The 19,663-nt window shown below is 37.6% G+C and overlaps 1 protein-coding gene across 1 annotated transcript in view; it reads right to left on the bottom strand.

The window, feature by feature from the left end:
• Positions 1-19,663, bottom strand: part of nlgn2a (neuroligin 2a) — a 222,632-nt gene that overhangs the window by 93,646 nt on the left and 109,323 nt on the right. The window contains exon 3 of the mRNA XM_042512113.1: positions 6,190-6,243. Coding sequence (XP_042368047.1) covers positions 6,190-6,243 — 54 coding nt within the window. The remainder of the gene's footprint in view (positions 1-6,189; positions 6,244-19,663) is intronic.

The raw sequence follows: 19,663 nt of genomic DNA, 5'->3' as shown, positions 1-19,663 counted from the left end.
TACTAATCAAAACTAAGGGCCTTTCTTAAACACACAAAGGATCAAATGAACACATGTAATGTGAAAGATGTTGCTTGCAAGAAAAACCCCACAGAGAATAATCACCAGGTTTTCAATTTCTTTTCAGTTCTAAAAAGCAGTTCAGGCCTTTTAGCTTGCCTGTAGTTGTCTGACCCGACACTGATGTCTGTGAAAAAGCTCTAATAAACTCATAGGCTACCTTGCCAGATCCAAACAGCAGATACACAACATTAGTGAGTAGCTGGTGGTTGTTAGTGGAACATTTAGCAGCCTACAAGTCAGATATTTCACTCAGGAGTTGGTGGACACCAAAATAGAGCAAAAAGGGTGCGAATATTGAACCTGGGTATGTAATTTTGGAAGGCAACTGATTTCCAAAACATCCGTCAGAACACCTTGTTGACGTGACAGTATGTTAGTATGTGTTTACAGCTTGATCTGCTGCCCCCTAGTGGCAAAAACCTCAATTAATGCAGCTTTAAAAGCATAAAAAAATAACTGATATTTTGTTCTCTCGCGTAAGCCCATTTATCAAGTCATGATATCACTTGTCAATCAATTTGATACTAAGATTAGGTCCCAATCTTATGTCTTTACCCTTGTTTTAGATTTGAATTATGGTTCCTTTATCAAAGTGCAGGGGCACTATTTAACAAGAGTCAGAGGACATTTGTCATCTATGTACAAAAAATAAGCTAAAATTTAACTGATATTCACTAACAAAACATACTGTTACAACAAAAGTGCATCCTTCTTGATATCCCCATAATTCTCTGTAAAAATTGAGTAATAAATGGGCAGGAAAAGGTTTCTCTTATATGTTATTAAAAAAGAAATTTAATTTCTTTGTGCACAAGAAATTTCAAGTCCACTTGAAATTCATTTATCATATATGTGATAAAAGCTGACCCACATAAAAAGGTCTGAAATCTTTGACAATCTATTCTCCTTCATTTGAATTTTACATCTAGAAACAAAAAGATGATTCATTTGATCAATGAACGTATACTCGACTAATTCAGTTCATGTATTAGTCATGAGAATAGAAAATCTGTAGTCCACCTTATTATCCCAAATGCAGAGTAAACTGACAGATTCATTGAAGGTAAATCAAGACCTTTTAACTGCGTTGTTTCATTAATGATACCCAATATTACACTGTAATTAAATGCCCAGCTGGATGGTTAATATTCTTATCATTACTGGCCATGGAGAAAATTGGCTGCATTATTGGAAAAAGCCAAAGCCTCCTTCAATCCATTTTGTAATTTACATGCTTAATGTTTAAAGGGAGGGAGGACACTGTGCCTTGAAAGGACAATAAAGATTTCAATCAGGATAATAATAAATAGTCTTTATTGTAAAAAAAAAAAAAGCTTCGAGTTTCTTTATGTGCATTTTTTTTCTTTGTTTGTCTACATTTTATTTTTTGTTTCAAAGTTTTCTCAGTGGTTTTTCCCCCAGCATTTTATGGACCTGGCATGTTAGGACTCTAATGTGGCTGGCTGCAGATAGCAGATCACAAGAATCTAATGAAGTACCACATGATGCTTGCTTCTCAAATAACCTAATATAACCTCTTGGAGCTCTCTCCAATCTCCCCTTTTCCTCTTTTTCCTCTATTTTGAATCAAAATAATGAAGCAGAAGAGATGATGAGATTGCAGTTGACTGAATCTCTCTAATGTGCTGTGTGTGAATGTGTACTTTGACATTTTGATATTATTTGATGGTTCTCCATCATATATTGTTTTTTTTCTCTTATATTCTCAATGTGATTGTTATTCTCAGTTTATATAAAGCAGAAAACATGCATGCTGATGGTTGAAATGTTAGTAGTTTATCCCTGCACAACATCGCTTTATGCAATGTGATGTAAATTGTAACAGTCTGTCAATTTGGTTTTGATGGAGCATGTCCATGTTTGTATTGTGTGGCTCTGTTTATATTACTGTGTGTGTATGGGTATGTGTGTGTGTGTGTGTCAGAGAGAGGTGACATTGTTCCTGGCAGAAATATGTTCCAGGTTTGGGGCTCAGGTGGCTTTGGTTTGTCTCTGATCAGAGCTGACACACAGGATGGCATAGTAACACACTCTCTCTGTCTCTTTCTTGATTTAGCTCAATCTCTCTCCGGTTTGTAATCCTCTCTCCACACACACACACAGACATCTATACACAGAGATGTGTTTTAAGCCCTATCAATCTTTTTGAACATCGACACTAAGCAGCACTGCGGCCCAATAGCCTTTGCTCTCTCACACCTGATGCAGAGCAGAGAGCCAGCCGCCGCCTTCGCCGCTGCTGCTCCAGAATAAAGTCATCTCGCTGTGTGCAGGACGCTGCAGTTATTCCTTGCTGCTCCTCTTGAGCATACAGTATGTACTATTTACTTGAATAGAATCGCTCATGAATAGGTTTGTGCGCGGCCTAGAATATACTCCTTCAAAGCATGCCACATTTGAAAAGGGCTGTTGATGCAGGGCTGAAAGAATGAGGACAAAATGGTGGACAAAATGGATGAAGCGATTGTGCCAGGCCGCCGCTGTTATCAGATAAAAGCCGGCCACGTGTTTTCTTGCTTCTTTTAACGAAAATTGTCTGGTATTATAAGGATGTTATTTTGTTGGCTGGGGAAAAAAATAAAAATACTAGGAGAAGTGACCAGATCATACCCGTCTCTGCAGTCTGAATCTGGATTCTTATGCTGGAATTTAATTTGTTCAACAATTCAAAGTACTGCAGGTCTCTGACAGTTAACAGTGCATTGCCTCAGGGTGGGAGATTGCACAGGTCAGGCTAAGGAGCAGCTTCAGAAGCAGAGAGCGTGAATCACAGCTTTGAGTATGTGGATGAATCATTTCAACTTGGCAGTGGTGCCCCCAAGAGAGGGCAGGGGGGGCCATGCCCCCCCTATACAATCACTGCCCCTCTCCACCCCCACCTCCGCTCATGGAACGCTGTGTTGGAGGCTAGTTTTACTGTTTTTAAGAGGCTGTGGCATGCTATTTTTTTTTAATTTAATTTTTGTCGGCATGGCTTGTCAGGAAGGGGGCTGAATAATGGTCCAGAGTTTCAGCAAGGGAACAACTGCCATTTTCAAAGGAATTCCCTGAACTCTCCCCTCAAAATATCTAAATGAAAATGGATTCTATGGGCACCAAAGAGTCTTGAGATGCCTTGTTCCCACAAAATGTTTTGTTCCCTCCTTCAATGGAAAGCTGTATATTTGTATTTTTAAGGAAAAGGACAAACAGCCTTTTTGAAGAACAATGAGCAATGACTGTTTGGAACTTAAAATGTTCACTGTACCAGTATGAGTCTATGCACCTCAGAGAATTAACTGTTATTAACTGTAAAATAAAATTCATATCAGGGTTCCCCCAATTTTCCATGGACCAAATTTCAAAACTCAAAAATATTTTCTTGCCCTACTTGCCCATCTTTTTTTCAGCATATCAGATTTAAGAGGGTGATGGAGCCTTGGGAGAAAATCAAAAACGTATGTGGAAATAAACCAAACATTTTAACACATATGAGAGCTACCTTTAAATTCAAATTCTGCGGTTACACACAGTGTGTGTTGAAGGCTTGTTTGAGTATTTATAGATCCCCCTCAGACATGTTTTGAGACATATAAAGAAAAAAACTCTGCCTGAAATTTTAATTTGGGTCTGATATAGATTTTCTGTAAAAAAAAAAAAAAGTCTGATTACCTCATTACATATTCTAAAGATCACATCTACTTTTTCACACTGAGACATCCAGAATCTATAAATATGCTAATATAGTTTCTTTCAAACTGCTGGACACTGTCTGTTCCCAATCTATTTGCACTGACTTCAACTATCCATATCACACTTGTGTAATTTATTGGACCATGATTGGCTTCCACACAAGTTGTGAGGTCACAATATCCTGCTAGTATTAATCTTTAATGTAAGCACAAAGCAACTTCCCACCTCCAGTACAGTATCTGAATGTGTCACACACATCATTCTGCACAGTGAAGCTCAAACGTACGAGAGAAGTAAAGATAAGCAAAACATATCTTTGAATGAAGTGGAACTTTGAATTTGACTGCTTTTATGATATTTCTATTCTGTTATGGGATTGTGGGGAAGGTTTTAAAACTGCATTTAGATCATCACAAAGGGAGATGCATTAAACATCTTAACTATACATATATATGATTGAAGAAACTAGAGGAGGGGGACTCGAGTCACATGACTTGACTCGAGTCATATTCCACTTGCAAATTTGAACATTTGAGATTTGCATGACTAACACTGTTAAAAGACTTGACTTTACTTGAGTTGGTATTCATGACTTTGGACTTATTGAGACAGATGACTTCAGAGGACTTGACTTTTTTATATTAAATGTTACAGTTTTTCTAGATATTAAATAGATGTGTTTTGTTCCTGGTTCCAAAATTAATAAAATTTTGATTCAGGAATATTTTGCTTGTTGTAAAAAGAAGACAGTGTAAGATCCGCAGCAAGGACTCAATTTAACCTGCTTATTTCTCACCACAGTAACTCAGGACCTCATCCATCACTACAAACCCCACAAACAAAGGTCAATGTGTCTTTTCAGCTAGCTCATGAGCTTATTGCCTCATTGGCTAGAACGCAAATGTTTGACTAGATCATCAGAATTTCATATGATTTGACTTGCGACTTGCTGAACCTGAACAATGACTTGATTCGACTTATAACAGGCATTCAGCTCGACATGCTTGATTCTCACCACAGAAACTTGGAACTTGCTCTAAAATCGAAGGAAACTTGAGACTTGCTTGTGACTTGCACATGTGCGACTTACTCCCACGTCTGAAATAAAGTGTTCTGGCAAGTTGTTACACATTTTTTCATTGAATGGGGTTGAATTTATAACCAGTACTTCTAAAACTTTGGGAAAAGCTTACCTGTATTCTTGAAACCTATGTGCAACTTCATATGCAAAGAGGATATCTGCATTTTTTTTTAATTATTATTATTTCTTATGCAGGGACGGCTACTTTTTCAAGTATCTATGACTCCAGTTTTTCCAGTTTAGGATTGTGTTGACGGGTTCTTGGGATCAGCTCTTACCAGTCACATGATGTCAATTGTGTGCCATGATAAGGGATGAAATATTAAGAGGGAGGTGGTGAGCGTCTTCACTGGGCTAGACTTTTTTTTTTGGTTACTTGCTCTTCTGTGGCAGCTGAAAAAGTTGTGTCTGTGCCGGCGCGTTTGATCACCAAGAAAATCCTCTTGTGTCAAACTTCCTTCCGACTCCCCCATCTTCAAAAAAGTACCCCAAATCAAAGAGCATCACGGAGCAAGAAAAAAAAAAAAAGAAAAAAAAGACCCGCACAACCCTTAAAAATAGCATAAAGAGAAATATGTATCAAAATATCATCAGTCATCTTTTTCTCCAAGAAACAAGTCCGAAAGAACAAGGGAAGGAGGGTGGATGAAAGTGAAGATAAAATCACCTCCACAGCGTATGTGCTGCAGGTTGGGGATAAATTAACAGCAAGCTGTGGATTCTATGTCCTTATTGTAGTGGCCGATTAAACCCAAATCTTCAAAGCAGGGCACAAGTGTCCTTGGGTGTCCCCATTTCCCCCCCCCTTACTTGATTTGATGTTATCATCACTGACTTGGAATGAGGCTAGCTTAATATTTGTGTAGGACCTTACTCAATGGCAATTTCATCGGGGATTGAGGTGCAATAATAATGCACCTCATTGTGTAAGCAGGTCTCAATAGGTGCTTTGTTGCGCTGGGACAATGCTGTTAGTTGGCCAATATATTTTCAAGGGCACAGTGGTGATGATGTCCGAGGCTCTCTCTCGTTTGAGAGCAGGATGAGGACCTCTGGAAAACACACACAACTGCCCGCAGATGACTTTATAATGAAGGGGGATCTGGGTTCCATTAGCCAGGCGTTATGATCATCCGAGGTTACATAAGGCTAATGATTTGCATAAGGAAAAGACAGCTTTTTAATTGCAACGGTCAGCACATACACTTACACCAACACATCGGTATGCACCTCAGACCCAGAGTCCCACCTAAGAGATGTTTGACTTGTGTGTGTGTTTTCCACTCTATGTGTACACATCCCCCAAAAAGACTTCAAAACAAGAAAAAAGGAAAAACATGCAACAAAAATACCTTCGTCTCGAGGCTTGTTCATTGAAGATTCATCATGTTTTTTTGTGAGCGGACCTAGGGTTAAGAAAAAAAGGGGGGAAAAAGAGAAAAGAGAAAATTCAAAAAAGATTACTGGCAAAAACGGAAAAAAAAGAATATCAAAAAAAGAAAAGAAGAAAGAGCAAAAAGGACAAATCAGCAAGAGTTCATGGTTTGCTTATTGAGTTTTTTTCCTTTAAAAAGAGTACAAAAGCAAAAACAAAAGGCATCACAGACACAGATTTATCACAAGAAAAGACACAAGATCAAAGAAAACTGTTTTTGGATGTGGTTTCCTTCTTTCCCCCTGCAGAAGAAAACGGCTGCCATTGTTTACTGTCCCTCTCTCTCTCCTTTAAACCTTGTTTGTTCCCTGAGCCTAACTTCTTTTATTTTTGGGAGCTGGGTGTGTGGTGGGTGGGGTTGGTGAGGGTGGGGAAAAAGGGAATGTGGAGTAATAAGGCCTCTGTGATTTGAAGAACAGGACCCAGCCCTTTGTCTTCCCACCATATGACCAGAAAAACAACATTTAAAAAAAAAGACCAAGCAAAGAGAAGGACACCTAACGGAAGAATGACAGGTTCAGGTCCTGATGCTCAAACCCCCAAAATTTGAAACCTCACAGCAGTGAAAGCACATAGAAAATTTTAAAGAGTTGCACAAAATTAGTCAATTAGACAATTTTAGATAGACACACTGAACACAAAGACTCTTTAATTGGACAACCATTTACACAATGACCCTGAAATGGTAAAAGGCGTGTTAAACATGTTTGAGATAAAACGGGACACAGGTGCTTTTGTGTTTTGGAGTGTGTGTGTATATGTGTGTGTTTGTCATTATTTAGTGGTTAAACCAGAGAGCTATTCCCCAGGCGGGTAAATAATTACATAGCACAACAGCAGTGTGTCAATTTGAAATGACAAGTAAGCGTGACGCTAATTGCGCAGAGGAGTGCAGGTAAAAGGTGAATGTAATTTGATCCCCATCTGCCCACTGGCTGTTTTTGGTAAATTAAAAGAGTGGTGAAGAGAAAGAGAAGAAGACAGAGAGAGAGGAGTGGGGAAAAGGAAGGACGCCCACTGAAAATAGAGAGAGAGAGAGAAGGAAAGACGCCCACAGAGGGGAAATCAAAGAGAAAACTGGAATTACTGCCTTGCGGTTGTATGCCTCTGCGAATCAGTCAAGTTACGTTACAGTTTACATCGATGTCTGTGAAACATGGATGCTTCACACACATTTTACCCCGCAGCACAGAAGACCTACACAACCAGCAGAATTTCAAGGTGAGCACCTAAGATTAGAGTCACCAATTCAGGATTTATGTAGGACTGTTGTTATTAGATATACAAAATATAAATTATAAAATAAATAGACAGCATTAGAGTTGGTGGTGGACATTTGTGCCAGTTTTGAAAAAAAAAATCCCTCAGGGTGTTGAGAAATTGCATTGATGAAAATGGGACGGACAAATGTCACAGTGTCCTTGACCTTTAACCTATGACCACCTACAAAATATACAAGTTCATCATTAAGTTCAAGTGGACATTTGCGTCAAATTTGAGATGTTCTTGAGATATTGCAATCATGAGAATGGGACAATGATCCAACATCATCTAAAGTTTTGCTTCTATTTTTATTGTTATTTGTGTCACATTCAAGGAACCTGACTGTGACTAAATGGTTTCTGTGCCATCAACCCTCCTGCTCCTTCTTCTCATAAAGTCATTACCCGGAAGAAAAACTCCCCTAAATCAAATCTGATCTTGTTTTATCATCCTCACACCTGTCGCTTTTGTTGTTTGCTTCATTCATGTACAGATGTCACAGAAAAGAGACAAACAAAAATCAGATTCTGTTCACCTCATCTTCCAGAGGGTGACTGTTGGCAGAAAATACTCTTCACCTCTGCATTCAGAAAGTAAGCACTACTACAAAAATACCCTTCACCTTTCATCGCTTTTCGCTTTCATCTTGAAAATCCACTTTGGGAACTTGAGGTTTGGCAAAAGAAACTGGATTTTATTCAGTTATGAAAAAAATAACTTATATAACACAACACTAAGTGACTTACTGGATGGGTCTGCTCCTCATCGAGTTTATGTAAAGAATGGATAAGAGCACAGCCGTCAAGGTGGCTGAATATTTGTCAATCATCCAGTGAGAACTAGACACATGAAGGTCCAGCCTCTAAAAGATGTAGCTCAACATAATGTTTCATCATCTCACAGAATACTCAAAATACTATCAGGACAGAATTTAAAATGTGAAGAACATAATCCCGTTCGCAAGCTCTGGAAAAAGCTGGTAAGCGGACCAAGTTAAGATTTGGTGTGTTCAAGGAATTAGGAGGAGGCTCTCTCTGGAAGTCCACAAGTGTTGACCTTTTAGTTTAGTAGCGAAAAATTGAAATACCATATATTTATGTAGACTTTTAATTATCAGTGTATATTGATTATGAATATCTGAAACTATTTCAATGCTAACTTTTTAGTATTGATACAAAGGTAGCAGCTGTGTTTTCTGTCTCTCTCCAATTGTTAATGTTTGCTACGGTCATTTTGCTGTCCTCTGCTACCAAGAAAGAAGAAAGGAAAAGTTGTCATTGTCATGTTGCATTTCTCTTTCACTCAACATTCTAACTTGTATGCCCCCAATGTCAGTGTCCCTGTGGTGATGAAAATGATATTGAATATTGATATTTTTCAAGGTACTGTACAAAAGTTAGAAATTCCAGTATTGTGACAAAACTAATGCAAGGTTTTCTACACTAACTGTTTGAAGTTAGACTGGTATAATGTTTACCATGTTCACCAAATATGTCTAGTAGCGTGTTAGTATGCTCAAATTTGCTAAAAAGCACTAAACATAAAGTACAGAGGGATCCCTCCTCAGTTGCTCTTCCTGAGGTTTCTACCATTTTTTTTTTCCGCGTATAGGGATTTTTTGGGGAGTGTTTCCCCCGATGTGAGGGTCTAAGGACAGAGGGATGTCGTATGCTGTAAAGCCCTCTAAGGCAAATTGTAATCTGTGATAATGGGCTTAATAAATAAAACTGAATTTAACTGAATTGAATTGAACTAGTACTTTATTAATTACCTAACTGCTGGCTCAGTGTAACACTAAATGTTAAGTAAATGAGTTATGATGGCTAATTAAATGAAAATTGTTACTCTGAAAAGCCTTATATTTAGGGCATCAATTCTGACATTTACAGTATTGTTCTAGTACTAACAAACCTGGAAGATGAAGTTTTTATTTTTTATGCTCTTCAAAATCTGAGATAAGATGTTACTGATGTGTGACTTAAGCTCGAAAGCTGGGATTTATGTTGTTTTTAGTAGCATTTCCCACCTGAAAAAAACAGGTAAATCCTTAAGTATAGTAACAGTAAGTTTACGATTGGTATAGGAAAAGTCATTCTTCTTATTCTCAAGGTCCACTTACTGGCTTTTCCTGGAACTTTTTGTTGTTGATGTTTGATGTTATTAAAAGCCATGACGAAACCAGTAAGGGGACCTTGAGTCGAGGTTATAACATTGTGGCATAAGTTTTTTTTTTAAGCTAAAAGTCAGGGCATCTACAGGTATCAGACACTTCAATTTAATGCATTTAAAGACCTTTTCAAGAGAAGATTTGACCAGATTCAAGACAGATTTTTGGACAAAACATTTCAAGTAAGACAAAGATAAGTATTATGTGTACGGTCTTGTGTTGAGGCAGGATTAATGTGGGAATATTGCTACTAGAGTGAGTTACATTTTGCCAAGTATAAAATAAAAAGACAGCATAGGATTTGGGAGTAGGTTTAAAGATTTGTAACGTCAGACTTTCACACAAAAGAGCTAGACTTATGTTGACAAAAAGAAATAAATTAAACCGGATAAAAAAAATTGGGTAAAATGTGGCAGTTAAATCAAATTAAAGCCGATTTAATTACTTAAAGCCTAATATTCATAAAATTAAATTTAAGACATTTTAAAAACATTTTAATGACCTGCAGAATTAATTATTAAAAGAAAGGTTCATATAACATTAGCAACACACAACGCAAACATAATACAGACATATTATTATGCCTGATGGATGTCAAAACTATTTAATGAAAACGTATTCAAGTGATAAAAAAGTTTAAATAGTAACCTGTCTATCAAAGAAACGAGCCATCACAGAACTTCTTTGGGGGGATAAAAATGACAAAATGGTAAAAGCAGAAATCAAGCAACTATTACCAGCCCGGCAACACGCTGAGGAAAAATAAGGAAAAAAACTGAGCTTGATTTGACATCTTTTTGCAACGAGTGGGCGAGGAGCCTAGCAGTGTGAATCAAGCAAAGGGAGAAAAAATAGCTGGTTTTCTCGACTTCTCACTTTTCCCAATCAAAGGTGCTGAGGCGACAGGAGCATGTGCAATTGACCCCCCTCTACACACACACACACACACACACACACACACACACATACACACACCTGTCTGCAGATGATAAAAAATAACAGCAAATACAATTATAACACACCCAGAATAGTCAGTAGTAGTAGATTCAGCAGAGAGCTAAAAAAGGACACCCAGCAAAACATATTATAATTTTTAGACCTAAAATACATGTACTCTTCCAGATGTTTTAACTCATCACCTATGCTACATTTGACGTGCATAAAGTAACTCCCACCTAAAGTTGTTTACACCCTCTCTCCTCTACACACTCTTTCTTTTATCCTCCTCTCTCCCGCTCTGCCGTGTCTGTATCGCCGACCGACTGCAGCTCACTTTGAAGCTGGTTATATAAGGCTTCATTTCGGCTCCACTTCTCCTGACGGCCACTCGCACGCACACACACACACACACACACACACACACATACACACACACACACACACACACACACACACACACACACACACATCGTCACACTTACACATCCTTACACAGCACGCATGCATGCAAAACAGACACAAAACACAGACCGGGATGTGTGGAGACGCACATTCATACATGAGGATGAGCAGAAAGAATAGACAACAGAGGGACAGAAGAGAATCAATACGTGTGGCATTCAGCGTTATTGGACCTATTGAACTGTATTTGTGCAGTTATGTGTGACATCAAGGGAAAAACCGGCAATATTTTTTTCCTTTACTGCTGTGCACTTGCGTATAGTATTCAATCAGAGCAGAAGGCTTTCAAGTTTAACTCCATGGTGGAAAAAGAGTCTCCCTTTCACTATGTTTTCTTTTATGAATGACAATATGTAACAAGAATAATACGGTGTTGAAGCACCGAGAGACTTCCCTTTAATTCTTTCTTTAAATAAAATCTGCATCCTTGTTTTGTATCGATGTAGATACATTATATATTAAAGCAGTGTATCCAAAGCTCAGCTTCAGGTCAATATTATAATTCAGAAGATTTTAGCCGGGTTATATCCTGATGAAATTATTTTATCGTATAAATTACTGCAAGCTGTAATTGTGAAGAAACCAAAGAATCCACCATTCTCTGAATCACCTGAACTCACTTTATCAACATGTCGGTTTATTTATATAGTCAATCAGCACCAATACCATTATCAACTGACTTTGGAAAATTGGTAACTTTAATATCAGAAATATTGCATACTAGAGTACTGTTTTTTTCCTTCAATAATATTTTAGGCAACACTGGCCTGTTTTCATTTTTTTTATCCTGCACTACAGTGTTATGCATAAACATGAACAATTGGCCACTGAAGAACGTGAGCTTTGCTAATTCTAGGAAAAGTTAACAACACTCATGCACTCTATGTAATGGTTAGCAGCAGAGACCTGTTAATTTCCTTGACCATAAGTATGGTACCTTTGTATGGGATTTGTAAAAATGGGTCATTCCACGTATACAGACGGAGGTTTATTTTTACATCCTCAATTCTGTTGAAACCTCATGTGTATGATATTTTACACGCACACAAAACAAATCCTCTGTCAAAAAGTATAGTTGTATTTTGAGAATTGCATACTTTTTTGCCCCAGATTTTTTCCAAACTCTAAAAGAACATCTTAGACAGACAGGCATTTTTACGGTTCAATATCTTTAGAAATGTAACTCCTAGAGCCATGAAATTTGGTAGAGGCACAGATTTCATGGAGTAAAACAGACAAAAATAAGTGATAGACAGAAGCAGATGTCATATTTTTCCCACTTCTGGCGCTTGAAAATGGGGGGGAAAAGTGTAAAATGGGGTACTTTTTGGCCCCAGGAAATCCCAAAAGCATATACATATGGATGTTTCCATATTTTTGCAAAATGCAGCATTTGATTGATGTGGTGCTAAATTTCTCTGACATCATGGAATCTGAGATATGATAAGAAAGGCAAGCCAAGGTTGCAATTTGTTGCCATTTTCAGATGCCAAAAGGCAATGTGGACTCCTTCCAGGACCATGAAAATGTGTCTAAAAGGGGGAGTCTATATGTGGGCATTTCGTGTGTGAAATTACAAGTCCTTTCCACATTGTTTTTGTATTTAAATTAACAATTTATCTAAACCCTTTAAACCCTGGATCAACTTCAGTTTTCTTGTGCTTCGATCAAAACCTTTCACAAGCACTTTAATTTCTTCTGAAAACATGGGGAAAAAGGATAGTCAGCTTCATCAATTTAAGCATCTTAAATTGTAAATTACAACATTGCATAAATAAATACATATTACAAATATATATTCAAAACTGTGTTACAATATGTATTATTATTCTACATTGTTGTTTTACTTACTTTATTTTATTTTTGTCATTTTGTTTGTAACGTTTTAGTAATTTCTTGTTCCTCAGTTCCTCAGTGTTTTATTTTCAGATTTTTGAAAGACATAAGGCCAACTTGTTCAACTTTAAAAGGGTTAAAGAACTTATATTTTGATTTCAAATATCACAGAAATAAAATGTAAACGAAAACTGATTTGACATGGAATGACCCACATTTATATCTCATACATAATTTCCCTAATATCGAGATAAAAAAATTGAAACCATATCATCCTTACTCAGTATCCTCCATCCAGATATCATGGTAGACTGTAATATATGTGTATATACACTTACATATATATATATATCAGTATTGAAATTTGTATCATTTGGTACCATTATGTGATTTAAGGCAGGCAGACAGTAGCTCATACACAAAAAGCGGCTTATTCCTCTTTGTTTATGGATATGAGGGAGTGTGTTTGTGTGCAGGCACACAGTAAGTAGGTGTTGAGCAGCTCATTTAGGCAATGTGTGCCAGTCCGGCATGATCTACGAGGAAATGGAACTGTGTCTGACAGCTTGTGAGTGAGCGTCGACCATAAATGATGGACGCTAGTACAAAGGATCGTGTGTGTGTGTGTGTGTGTCTATAAGTGAGAGAGAAGAGATGGGAACATTGTCATTGTCCTAGAGCTAAAATATTGCAGCCGAAATGCAGCGAATAACTCAATAAGATTTGTGCACGAGTGCGTGTGTGTGTGTGCGTGTGTGTGTGTGTGTGTGTGTGTGTGTGTGTGTGTGTGCACGAGTTGGCTGTAGATGAGTAACTGGGATAAGTGAGATGTGACTGAGAGTCGCTCACCCACACACGCGTTCTCTATTTCACGCATTGTAAGTAGATGTTCTGGTGTGTGTGTCTGAGATACAGTAGTTAGATGTACAGACAATCAGGCAGGAAGGCGAGCAGACTGTACTGCCAATCTTCTGCTTCATTATCGCACCCCGCCGCTCTCTTTCTCTCCGACGCCATCTCTGCTATGTGTGTGTGTGTGTGTGTGTGCACATATGTGTGTGGGTAGGTCACAGACGAGTAGCGGAGATGAGTAAGCTGTGACTACACTACAAACAAACTGTGAAGTCCGTTTTTCAGATGAATGGCAGTTAAAATAGGATCCTGTGTGAGCCGGCGGAGCTGCTGTCCTTTCAGGTGATGTTCGACATTCACCCTTCAGAAATGCTCTAAATGGATTTATATAGTTGTCATTAGTCACCCTGTCACAATTAGTTTTCTGCTGCTCTTGTATCATTAAGTCTCAATTCTATTCCCTCAATTAAATGATTTGCATGACTGTTTATCAGACAATATTGCAGAATACAGAAGCTGAAAGCCTCGCGAGCAGGAAAGAGCCTTTACAAAACGCCTTATCTTTAACAATGGGGAGCTGTAGCAGAGAGAGTACATGTGCCCTTGTACATATACTGTATATATATATCCTTCTGAGTTATTTTCAATCAACTAACAAAATGTTCTGGCTCACTTTATGTCCCTGTTGAGTCACAAGACTTTGTATGAGACTACAGGGGCTCGTCTCTTTCTAGCCTGTCCATCTCACTCCATACACAGTAACCTTGCCTGTAGCAGTGATAGTTGAATAACAGGCTTTTTGGGGATTTCAAAGTTATAGGACAGAGACAGATGAGGCTGTCTTGGTGATGTCCCAGCTTGTTCAAGCAGTCTACCAGAGGGTAACAAAGGCTTGATGGGGGCTAAGGAGTTGATTCTGATTTTGATTTAAATTCAGGTTTTGGCTCTGATCCGTTTAAGTCTTTGACACACCAATTTAAGCATTTTTGTTGGTTTAAGATGAAAAAAGGAAATAGAAGAGAACTGCAGTGAAGGAGATGCTGCAAAAAATGAATTCTGTAGAAATGGTTTTTCTGAATTTTAAGAATTTTATAGTTTTTTGCCCCTGGAAATTTTGTCATTTCCACACCCTAAGAAAACATTTTTTTAGGGTTAAATACAGAACACAGATCGCCCTGAATTGATGCAAAGACGTTTTAAGATGTTTTTTAAAAAAAACATATATATAATAAAGAACTGAGAGGTGAAGCTGCAACAAAAATGCAATATTTTTTCTGATTTTTTTTTAGAATTGCATGTTATTTTTGCCACTGGACATTTGGTAATCACTGCACCATTTCTACTACACTTTTTTTTAAGTTAAATATTTTTAGATATATAACCCCTAAAGCCATGAAATTTAGTAGTGGCACAAATTTATGATTGTACAACGGGTACAAATGATTCATAGGCAAAAGCAGATGTCATATTTCGATTACGGGTGCCTTAAAGTAAAGAAAAAGTGTAAAATGGGTGCTCGTTTCCTAAAGTAAATGCTTATGGATGCAAGTAGTAAGCAAAGGCTGCAATCTGTTGCCATTTTGAGATGCCAAAATGGAGATGTGGATTTATTCCTGGGTCCATGAAAACTTGTGTGAAGAGGACCCCACATGACACCAGACTCTGTATAAGGACCAAAGGGGCTCTTCTTCTTCTAGCCTGTCCATCTCACTCCATACACAGTAACCTTGCCTGTAGCAGCATTAGTTGAATAATAGGATTTCAGAGTTATAGGACAAAGACAGATGAGCCTGTCACAATGCTGTCCCAGCTTGTTCAAGCAGTCTACCAGAGAGTATCAAAGGCGTGATGGTGGCTATATTGCTGATGGCTGTACAGATTTTTATTTATATTCAAGTTTTGGCTCTAAACCATCAAACTGCTTGCAAAAAAAGGGAAAATTGGAAAACTGTAATAAAGTGAAACTGCACACATTAGAAAGCTTGTTCCATCTATTTTAGAAGTGCTTGATAACTTTGGAACTATTCTGCCCATTTCCAAAGTTTCAAACTCAGTTCTGCCTGCTCCCTCTCTATCCTTATTTTTGAGCTATAAGATCTGTTGTGGGTGAGTTGGCTTAGCTGTGCTTTAATTTAATTCTACATTCTCCTCTGGAGAGTATATGCAAAAAAACAACAACCCAAAAACTGGATAAATTAAGTATGCAAGGAAGGTTCTGCAAATGTATTAGACATAGTTATATCTGGATACCAAAAGGGTTCTTTTTTCAGGCATCAACTGCTGAAATAAATCACGGCCAAAGAAAATCTTTGCCATCCTTGTTGCCAGCTGCACCAACTGTAAATTGAAAGTGTGTTCTGAGAGGCAAAAAGAAAAAACATTTCTGAAGATGGTCATAGACGCTGTGTTGAGGCATGTCTTTAAAAGGCATTAACTTGTCTTGTTTTGGTCCTGCAAACGAATGATGACCTCTAAAGTACACAGAGCACAGCAATGCTGCATTCAAGCACCATTAAAGCTGTTGTAAATTAAACAAATGTTTATTATGTATGGCAAAACCACTTTTTCCTGATTTTTTCATTTTCCCTTTAATGTCTGTAAAGCACATGGAATGAGATAATATTCCTTTTACTAATGTCCTTTAGAAGATAAAACTACAATGGCGCGCTACAGTACAGGAATTAAAATGAGTAAAGTATCAGTTCTGTCATTAAACTTTAATGAGCTGCAAAATGTATTCTCAATGTGAATGTAAAAATATATATTGGAAATGTGATTTCTGCAGATGAAACAACTTGAAGACACTTGGCACAAAGTGGACATTGGAACACTGACAGAGACGTTACAGAGCAGTGAAGCAACAGGAAAACAGCAACCGCACATCTAGTGGACAGTATATCAAAAACAAAACAAAAAATAACTAAAACTGCAATGCACTTACAATAAAGGTACCTTAACAGTGTATAAATATGTTTTTCTAATCAATCATATAGCACAACATGACCTCAAGTGTCTTACTGGCATTTATAATAAGATGCTAAAATATGTGTAAAATTAAATGGCCAAATGAAAAATTTTATTCAGACTCTATCATTAATACTTTATATACACAGGAATATTTCATAAGAGGCTCCCTGTGGAGTTTTCTTGTAAACAAGCACAAGTTATGTTTACATTCAGAGTTTCTCACCAAATGTGTGAAATCCTTGAAATCTAAAAATTATATGTTGGATGTATTTTCTTCCCCCAGCCTACGGCAAGTCTAAAGATACAATATGTTTCTGATCTGTTTCCACTCTCAGTCCTGGTTATTTGATGTTTTTGTCTCTCATATGTACTCTGTAGTAATAACAGTTGGCTTTTAGCTGTAGTTCATGTATGTATATACTTGTGACTTATTTTCTAGATGCAACACACAGTATTTGACAGCTGGCTGACTTGGACTGGCTTTGCCTAATAAAAAATATAAACTGCTTCTTTTCCTGAAGCAATATCTAAAGCTAATCTATTTAGATCTGACTTAGGGCTTTTTACACCAAAGATTAAACAAAAAGAAAATTCATTACATTTTTTGACAAAAACAGAAATTATAACAGCTAATTTAAAAAAAAATACTTTTTTTGCACTAATTATTTGCATTCGGTAAGAAAAGACCTTAACTCTAATTCTAACTAAATGTTTGTATATCTTAAAAATTAGTGCCCCACAAATGGCATTGTCTTCTTATGTACTTGATGTATAGTTAAGCACTTAACATAAAGTAATGTAGGCAAAGTTCAGGGAAATGAAGTTTCATATTGTTTGGTTCCAGAGTATTAAGTTGCTTCGGCTGGGAAAACAACATTGTTGACCATCATCATCTGACATACAAAACATAAAGTTGCATATTTATTGTAAAGTTATGTAGGCTAGGTTTAGGAAAGTAAAATTACATAGGTTGATACATGGAAAAAACATAGTTGGGTGTCATCACTGTCATAAATGTACATACTTAACATAAAGTTATGTATGCTAGGTTTAGGAAAGTGAAAGAACATAGGTTTGGTTTAAAGATGTAAAGTTATGTAAACTGGGTTTCGGAAAGGTAAGCTGGGTTTAGGGTCAAAATCATAGTTGGGCATCATCACATTATGACTTAACATAAATTAACCTACTTCATGTAAAGTGGTGCACTTCACTTAAAGTTACGTATGTTAGATTTAGCTGAGTAAAGTCACACAGATTCAAATAAAGCTATGTAGCTTAGGTTTAGGAAAAGAGTCATGGTGATGAAGTACTTTAAAATAACCAATACGTTCACTTGGTTTTGCACGGGACACAAACACTGGTCTGTTTTGGAGGAAGTCCTGTGATTGTTTGACCAATCAGCCACCCCAACCTACATCCTTCTGCAGACTTTTGCTCTTTATACTACTTCCCTCTTCACTACAGCCAGCGCGTTGGTCACATGATCGCAGCCTTCCTGATTACGTTGGTTATATATGTTTGGCTAATCATTACATAAAGTCCCATGTAATTTCTGATGCATTACTTTTCGTATGCATATATACGAACAGTGAATGAGAACAGCCTGTACTGCCACATTGTTTGATTTAGCTCTGATTCTTTCCCCCTCCCCCTTTCTCTTTTTGTCTTGCTTTTTCCAATTTATCTTTTTACTTTCCATCTATCATTTCCCTTTCCCCACTCCCATTCCCCCACTCCCTTTTTTTCTGCCATCTCTCTCTCTCTCTCACGTTCTCTGTCAGCTCTCTCTCTCCCTTTTCATTCTCTGGGTGCCTCATTCTGAAGCCTCAGACTCAGAGCCTGAGAAATATCGTTCCAACGTGGCTGAAGGGGGAGAATTAAGTAGAAAGAAAAGAAAGGGAAGAAAAGGGAAAGAATGGAAAGGGCAGGGGACTATAGGGTATGCTGACATAGGGTTTTCAAAATAATGTGTATGAGAAAGACAGAGAAAGAGAAGAGACGATTAGATGAAGGGGGAAAAAAGAAAAAGAGGCCGTAATTTGTGCTGGTATCAAGGTTGTGAGAAGAGAAAAATGAGATGAAGAAGTCTGTGGAGGGAAAAGATTGTTGTGAAAATGAGGAGAGAGGAGAAACCTGTGTTTTAATGGCAGTTGGGGAGTGGGAGAAGGAAGAGGAGGAAAAAGAGAAAAAAGTGATAAGAGAGAGACAGATAAAGAAGGGAAAAAAATGTTGAAGGAAGGAAAAGGAAGTTAGGAGGCAGACATAGGAAATAAGAGGGTAAAGGTTTTGCAGTGGAGGAGAGAAGAAGTCAGAGAGGTATAGATTAAAAAAAACTAAAGATAAAGAGAGATGACAGTGAGAAAGAGATAAGAGAGATTATGTGAAGCAGACAGAAAGAGGTAAACAGAGATGTCGAGAATGGCGGTGAGGCAGATGTAGTGACATTTACGGAGTGGTGATGATCGAGTAGGCATGAAGGTTAAAGCCATTTTCTCTCCATGTAGTCAGATACACACAATGACACACACAAACACACACTTGTAGGCTTATCTGCTCATGCATTCATGCATACACTTCGTCCACAAATGTGTGCTTCGGAGTTTGGATTCCAGTGTGAGTCTGGATTACTATGCACTTACTATAAAATTATCACAGGATTTTATTACTATGCAGTCATTATAAAAATATTATGGGATTGCCATCACCCTCGCACATTGTCGACTATAAATCCTGCTCCTCTCAACCAAGGATATTGAACATAAAGTGGAGATTGTGAGCTCCGCATTAACGTTTCATAAGGTGGCCATATAACAAAAAAAAAAAAAATCCAATAGTCACACTAGTTCATATGTCATGTTACATCCCCAGTGTACACACCGCACAACTTTTAATGTCAAACATCCCC

The sequence above is a fragment of the Plectropomus leopardus genome, chromosome 23 (genome assembly GCF_008729295.1).
Source record: "Plectropomus leopardus isolate mb chromosome 23, YSFRI_Pleo_2.0, whole genome shotgun sequence".
NCBI lineage: Eukaryota > Metazoa > Chordata > Actinopteri > Perciformes > Serranidae > Plectropomus > Plectropomus leopardus.
This window is presented reverse-complemented; position numbering and strand designations above follow the sequence as displayed.